General features: G+C 38.5%; 1 protein-coding gene across 1 annotated transcript in view; it reads left to right on the forward strand.

Moving 5' to 3' along the window:
* The window catches only part of ZFC3H1 (zinc finger C3H1-type containing), a 69,848-nt gene that overhangs the window by 50,584 nt on the left and 10,987 nt on the right, over nucleotides 1-8,277 (forward strand). Inside the window, 7 exon segments of the mRNA XM_025207166.1 lie at nucleotides 1,436-1,673; nucleotides 2,899-3,004; nucleotides 3,083-3,281; nucleotides 4,090-4,184; nucleotides 5,015-5,125; nucleotides 7,976-8,080; nucleotides 8,171-8,276. Coding sequence (XP_025062951.1) covers nucleotides 1,436-1,673; nucleotides 2,899-3,004; nucleotides 3,083-3,281; nucleotides 4,090-4,184; nucleotides 5,015-5,125; nucleotides 7,976-8,080; nucleotides 8,171-8,276 — 960 coding nt within the window.

Below are 8,277 nucleotides of genomic sequence, written 5' to 3' on the forward strand. Positions count from 1 at the left end.
TTGCGGCTGCCGATCGATAGACTGATCACCTATCGATCTTTCTTCCCATCACCGAGCGCAACCCCAGACGTACCCCTTTCCCCGCCGGCTTTGAATTGCGGACAGATTAACTGGCTTGGGCCCCGCCAGCTGGAACAACTCATGTGGTTGTTCAGACGACCGGACCACATTCGTCGTGATTGCAAGCGGCATGAGTAAAGTTTTTTGCAACCGATAAGTTGTGTCTGCCTCTCCATTCACCAGCCCGCCCTAACGTACGACCAATTTCTAACGTAACTCGAGTTGGCTCTGGCCATCCCAACCCGCCCTAACGTACGACTAATTTCTAACGTAACTCGAGTCGGCTCTGGCCGTCCGAGACACTTATCTTCAGTGATAAGAAGAAAAACAAATCTTGTTTCAGGTCCACCTGAAATGTTTAGCTTGAAACATGGTTTGATCTTAAGCCTATTTAATTTTTTTTGATGATTTGGTTTGTATTTGAACAAAAATTCTGTTTGAAAACAAAGTCTACATTTTTAAGCTTTGAAAACATTGAAATATCTTACTCCCCAGGTACCTCTCCAATTTTCATCCCCCCACACCTCTCTCTCACCCACTGACTCCTCAGTTTACATCTTCACTGACTACCTATCTCGTATGCATACCAGCCCAGCCTCTGACTTCTTTACTTTTCATTCCATTCAGGAAGAGCACATACCAACTGCAGAAACTTCCTCAGCCTGATGAAGGGTTTTTAAACTTGAAAGCTTGCTTAAAAAAAATGTTTCCAACCATTTTAAGTTGGCTTAATAAAAGATATCAGATTCACCCAAAGAACCTTGTCTGAAATATCTTAATGATTTTAACTTTTTCCCCTTTATTGTCAGTTCAGCCTGAATTTTCAAATTATTTGGATCCCTGTGAAACTGCACGCTTTGGCAATTAAATGTATTGGAAGATAATAGCTTCCCAGATCTACTAACAGGAGTTTCCTGTTTTTTCTGAGTGTATAGCAGATGTGTTTTGTCCACGTTTTTTGGTTTAACTCCTGTTCAACAAATGTTATTTTGCATCTGCTAGTCTTATTGGGCTGGTTTAGTCTTGCCCCAGAGCCTGAAGGTATTCTTTAACCAGAAGGTACAGAAATGTTACCAAAGGTGTTTTTTTTAAGTAATGCTATCAATGATGGCTATGCAGCCCCAGTGCTTTCAGTAGGTTTGCACAGAACTTACTGGTTCTGTAATGGAACTTTAAAGTTGCTCAGGAGCAGATAGAGTCCAGCCTTTTCTTATGAGTAAGGAGATCAGTATTGCTCCCACAGCAGTTTTTGGCAGAAAGGTTATAAACTTTAGGGAGTATGACAAATATTTAATTTTCTCTCAGTTTGATTCTCTTATCTTCTCATGTTGAAGGTTTTATTACTAAAATGTAGTCTTGTTTTTACCTTCTACAGAATGCTTTGAAATCGGCTAATGAAACAATAATAGCACAATGCCTTACATTAAGTGACCGCTGTTTAGCTTGGCTAGCTTATATACATCTAATAGAATTCAACATTCTCCCTGTCAAGTTCTATGATCCTGCTAATGCCAACCCATCAAGGATAATGAACAAAGAGCCATTTTTGATACCATGGCAAACCGTGCAAGATATCAAGACCAATCCTGATATGTTGTTAGCTGTGTTTGAAGGTGAGCTTAGAAAAGTAAATGATGTTGTACATACTTCTTCTGAATAGCTTTTTCTTCTCATTCAAAACAAGCGAGTAATGTTATCTGTGCAAATCAGGGTTCATCTTTGGGTGCTGAAAGCAGTGAGCCCCTCCCCTGACCCTAGCAAACAGTCCTGTAAGGTAGAAAGGCAAAGGCAAAATGTTTAAATCCTGTTCTTGCACCTTTTTAAAGGGGATACTTATGGTTTGCCTTTGGTACTTCAGTTGTCTAGAACCTGTAAGACTTGAACAGTAAGACTTACCCTCTTGTTCTTGTCACAACCCAGTGATTTTGGTGCCTCGGCACGATGCAATTTTCCTGCCACATGAGAGCCTCTTGCACAGCAAAGGTTTTTGTTGCAACAGAAGAACCTCAGTGCAAGAGAGTTCCCGCCATTTGAATGCAAATTTGTGTTCCGCTATTGGCCAGTTCTAAATTATTCTTACGTGGCGGCTAGTAATTGGCTTGCTAGCCGTTTAAAATTTCGTGCGACTTCTGCCCAAGTCGGAGAACTTTGAGCATGCTGCAGAGTGCCTCTAAAGAGATCTGACTTGCAGCTGAGCTGATCGATAGACTGATCACCTATCGATTCTTCTCCCCGTCGCTGAGTGCAATCCTCGACGTACCCTTTCCCTGCCGGCTTAATTTGTGGGCGGATTAGCTGGCCTGAGCCTTGCCAGCTGGAGCAACTCACATAGTTGTTCAAGCGACCGGACCACCTGCGTCGCGGCTACAAGCGGCGTAAGTAAAGTTTTTGCAACCAATAAGCTGTGTCTGCCTCTCCATTCACCAGCCTGCCCAAACGACCGAATGATATTTGAATCATCTCGAGTCGGCTCTGGCCGTCCGAGACAGTTCTGTCAGAGCAAGGACTGATGGCCTGTGACAGCAGGTCATAGCTTATCTTCTGGCATCTGAAAAGCTGTGCTCTCCTGATACCCAGTTAGAATATTTAAAGCTATCTTGGAATATATGTATGCTTCAGCCTGCAGCATAGGATTAACCTGTATTGAACAGTTAAGGCACAATTACCAGTTGTTAGGAAGGAGAAGTGAGGCTGTGATGAAAATTATCATAAGATGTTTTTAATTCCAAATGCCACATTTTTCCTTTTCCAAATTCATGACAGGAGATTTTTTAAAATTTGTCATTGAAATATATTATCTCAATGACAGATTTACTTTTAAGCTCTTTTTTTTTTCAGATGCAGTCCAGACATGTACTGACGAAAATATTACAGCTGATGAAAGAATAGCTATCTGTCTTCCACTCTACAGAAACATGATTTCTTTGCTGCAGCTTCTGGAAAGGTGAAACTTTGTTAAAAAAGATACTTTTTTTTCTATAAAAGTTCAAATCAGCATTTTTTACTTTTACTTATGTTTAAGGTGGGAGTCAGCTGTTGAGCTTTGTAGATCATTGTTGGAGCTTTGTCCTCTCAACTATCAGCTGCTGGAATCCCTAGTCACGTTGTACATGCGGATGGAACAGAACGACAAAGCCTGTGCTGTGTGGCTTACAGCATTTGAGAAAAAACCTCAAAATGCACAGATTTTTTATCATATGTGCAAATTCCTCATTTCACAGGTAAAAAACAAACAAACAAAATCCTCTTTAGACAAACCCCCAAGCCCCTGGTGCTTTACTTTAAACTCAGTGCACTCTTGTGCTGAGCCCCACACATGCTTAGAAGAGGCAGCATGTTACTTGAACCCAGCCTACCCGATGTCTGCAAAGATCGAGTGCTGAATGGCTTTTTTGGTGCTTTTAGCTAATAGCTGATTCAATCAACTTTAGCTAACAGTGCTGAAAAGCCACACTGAAGCGCCTGATCTTTACAGATGCTGCAGAGCCAGGTTGAAGTAATGTACTGCTGCTTCCCATAAAGCATGTTTTTGTTTTGTTTTTTTTAATGTCTGCAAGCAGACCTGGTTTCTATTTTCCAAAATGAGTGTGTTTGTGTCTTGCTATGTACAGTAAGTAGTATTTGGTAGCAGTGTAGTTCTTCTAATCTTCAAAATTTCTAGCCAATAACTAAGACTTGCAACACCCTTATGGTGTCATCCTCCTTCTATAAATAGAAAACAAGAGCATGGAAGCCGAATGGGTTGCCTACAGCAATAGGAAGACTTGGTATTAGATTTTGGTTCATAATTCATGAGTTACTGGATTCTAGTCCTGTGCTCAAACCACAGCCTCATGCAAGGAGAGTAGAGGGTGTCAAAACGTAAATGAACACATACCTGCTGTTTGGCCTAATTAAATTATATTCCCTCTTGATATAACATGGAAAGTAGAACTTTACTAAATTAAGGAAGTAATTAAGTATTGTGTGTTTAGCTTACTCTTGTGACTTAGACATCACATAATTCTTGACCTAACTTTTTTAAAACAGAAAAGATCAGACAATATTCCTTCACTGTTGCAAGAATTTGTGGCAGCATTCTTTGAGAACTCATGTCAAGAGTACAGTCCCTTGGATTTATTACGGTATGTTTTGAGGAAATTTTTTTTTTCACAGTGGCATGTAAGGAATGTTCTTTGACTAAAGACATTTGTCTGATATGATGAGAGACTTTCACAATTTACTTCATTTTCTTAAACTGCAGGACCTTGGTGCAGTACCTTTTTCCACCAAAGGCAGGCAATTTTAAAGTATTAAAGTTAATACCATCATTTTTAAAGAATTTGTTACATACTGCCTAATGTTTTAAAGTTTATTATATAATATTTTGAGGATCATCCTTTAATTTGCTTGTACTCATGTTCTCCCTGCAGATTTAAACTGAACAAAGTTAAGGCATTTTGTAGTTGCACTTATTTTAATATTTTGTAGTGACTTTATTTCCTTGATACTTTAGTGGAGGAGGTAAAAATGATGACTTAATGCCAGATTTTGCAGGACTGAGGACCTAAGTATAGATTCAATAGTGTAAATTTTAGTGCCTAATATTTACACTACTGAATTTTATATATTTAGGTATCTGCATAAGGCTCCCAGTCCCAGCAAAGCTCTTAAGGATATGGATAATTAATTAGGGTATTGGCTTAACCAGAAAAAAATTGAAAAGGAAGAAATATTTTTTGAAAATAAGTTAATTTTTCTTTAAAAGTAAATAAATCAATAAAGATAGATAGATACTTTATTTATTTTTAAATAGAATTCATAGAAAATGATGTTGGCAGTCTTTTACTTTATTTTGAATTCAAGATTGTTAATTGAATTTCTAACTATAAATCAGTAAATATTGCGTACAGTGGGATAATTTCTGTGTAGAAGTATATTATATGTTCAAGTTTTTACATCATTTTTCTTTCAGGTATCTCTTGAATTTTCCAATTCCAATTGAATTTACGCCACCTTTGTATAAAGAACATCTTACAGATGATGTTTTAAACCAGCATGTTCCGTATCTATGGCAGATCTACTGGTGAGAATTTCTCTGAGAAATACTGGATCTCCGAGTAAATTGTTTATGTACTTATTTCTTGATGCATCTTATTTACTTAAGAGTGTACTACTTTGAGTTCCTTGAAGGTCCAGTCTGACAGTTCTTATGGATGCTTCCTGACTGCTGCAGAACAGACACAGATTTATGGAGCTGTGAGAAGGATATCATCACAGACCCCCAACCCCCACACTTGGGAAAGCTTTCACAAATTCTGCTTCTAGGCAGAGCAATGGCCTGTGAGTTGATCTGTCCCTGAGGACCAGTGACCTTTATTTTTTCCTTTATGAAGTTTCTTGCAGACTTTCTTTTCAGTCTTTCAGTTGTCTCCATGTTTTTATTCTAGGCTTTTCCCATTTCATTTTTTGCCTTTGCTTTCAGCATTGTTCTCACTGCATTTACTGTCCCAGTTTTCTTTTTGTTTGTGGAACCTTTAATGACATGCCCTAAAGTTGGGACTATCCACAAATGTTTTTTTTAATAAACTTCAAAGGAAAATGCCAAGGTGACTTCTCTTTTTTTAACAAGTCATGCCTAAATAAGATAGATACCAGAACTCAGTCATATTCAGCCATTTGGACTTTTTTCTTCACTGTTTCACCTGATGGCAAGGATCTTGAAGATTTTCCAGAAGAAAGTAGTAGTTGTCACCATGATGGCTAAAGATGACACTGTAGCATAGTCATTATAGTTTAATACCCACTTTACACTGCTATTTAAGAAGCCTGTCTCATGGATTTGGGTTCATCGCCTCTGTCATTAGCTATGTGGTTTTTCAAATAAGACAAGGCTAACTCTCCAAATATTGCTAGAGAACTGGCTCTCAAGCTACCTGAAGAATTGCTAGTAATGGAGTTAAATGATATTTGTATAGTTTTTTTGTGAGTTTTGTTGAACCAAAAGTTATTTCAGAGAAGTTTTATCTCTTGCACAGAAGGGGGTTACAATTGACAAGAGGGTATTACAGTGGACAAGAAACTGACTATGAGCCAACAGTGTGCCCTTGTTGCAAAGAAGGTTGATGGCATACTGGGATGCATTGGTAGGAGTGTTGCCAGCAGATCGAGGGAGGTGATTCTTCGCCTCTGTTTGCCACTGGTGAGGCCACATCTAGAGTACTGTGTCCAGTTTTGGGCCTCCCACCCCACTACAGAAAGGAGGTAGACAAATTGGAGAGTCCAGTGGAGGGCAACAATGGTTAGGAGGCTGGGGTACGTGACTTCTGAGGAGAGGCTGAGGGAACTGGGTATATTTGGTTTGGAGAAAAGAAGACTGAGGGGGGATTTAATAGCAGCCTTCAACTACCTGATGGGTGGTTCCAAAGAGGATGAAGCTAGACTGTTTTCAGTGGTGATAGATGACGGAACAAGGAGAAATGGTCTCAGGTTGCAACAAGAAAATTTTAGGTTAGCTGTTAGGAAAAACTTTCTCACTTGGAGGGTAGTAAAGCATTGGAAGAGGTTACCCAGAGAGGTTGTGGAATCCCCATCCTTGGAGGTTTTTACGACCTGGATAGACGAAGCCTTGACTGGGATGATCTAGTTGGGCATGGTCCTGCTTGGAGCTTGGACTGCATGACCTTCGAAGGTCCTTCCCAACCCTAATTTTCTATGATTTTAAGATCAGGCTAGATAATTGTAACGGTCCATTTTCATCATTATAAAATGTAAATCATGGATTAAATATGCTATTTTCCCTCAGTTATGGGAAATTACCTGCACGACCCTATGCTACCTAGAAAGAGAACTTGCACAGGTCATTGAAGATATATTTTAAAAAAGATAGATGGATTTAAGTCATTAGATGTCTCTTTCCTTTTTTCAGGTGCAGAGGACAAAAAGCATCAAAATTCACTTTTGCCAAGTGGATTGCTATATTATAGAATCTCAAAAGTGGAAATAACAGAGCCTGAAAGGATCAAGGAACAACGTTGTGTTTGGAAACAGCATGTTCTTTAGCAAGGAGATAGGCAAGCTAGTGACTTGATCCGTTGTTCATACTTTCTCTAAGTATTACAAGAAAGACCTCTGGTTATCCACTGTGCAGCCTTAGGGCATAATGATTCCTTCAGCTATCTTACTGTATTGTATTTCTAGACACCTTCCACTCCCCATTTTTTTTTGTTCCTGCATACACTTTTTTCAACTAAACTTGCTTTCCTGTGTTCACTTCTGTTTGCTCTTAGTTATACTGTAGAGTAAGGATGGTTGGTTGGGTCTTGGACAGAAATTTTTCATCTGGTCACTTCTGTCTTTGGAAGTGTCCTGTATTAGCCTAATCTTTTGTCAGAGAACAAGATTAAATATTTGACCATTTTTGTCATGATTTTTTTCTAGGTGGTCAATATATTAGCTATTGACAATTTAGCAGTGTTTTGGAACTATTAGCATTTATTTCTTAGCCACAGTCCGATGCTTGTTTCTCAAGTGCTTTGTTTAATTTAACTTCGGAATTTATTGTTCTGGAGCTTTCCAGAGGGAAGCTCTTGATACCTGTGTCAATTCTGCAGCAGTCAAAGAGTATTCTTACATAAGGATTGGTAAAAAGGTAATTTTCAAGAGTAGAAATGAGAAGGTAAGAGTTTTAATTTTTATTTAAATTGAATGTAACCTTGTAAATAATTAGGCTTCATATTCTTCATTATCTGCAGTGTAAGGACTACTACGTGTTTTAATACTACATGATAACATTTGAAATTGATCTCACATTACTTTTTAAATCTTTTTTCTACCTATGTGAAACTCTTTATGGTGCCTCTCAATTTCTTAATATGCAACCTAAGGTAAATCCTTCCTTCCCTCCTCTAACCATGTCCCTCAACTTTTAAAACAGTTTATGCCAGTCTCTTCTTGCAAGTGTTGGTGAAGCATTGGATGCTTATGAAGCAGCGCTAGGAGCAGTGATGCAGCCAGAAACAGTGCAGAACATTTGGATGGAGTAAGTTTCCTCCCATAACTTACCATTTTAAATTAAGAACCTCAGAATTTTCATTATGCTTTTTTTCATTTTGTTTTTGTTTCTTTGCAGTTACCTTGTTTTTATCAATAGCAAAGTTGTTGGATCCAACAATAAAGTTCAAGAATTTAAAATTTTTACCGATCTGGTGAACAGGTGTCTAGTTACAGTCCCTACAC

This window comes from Alligator sinensis, unplaced genomic scaffold (genome assembly GCF_000455745.1).
Source record: "Alligator sinensis unplaced genomic scaffold, ASM45574v1 scaffold1021_1, whole genome shotgun sequence".
Taxonomy (NCBI): Eukaryota; Metazoa; Chordata; order Crocodylia; family Alligatoridae; genus Alligator; species Alligator sinensis.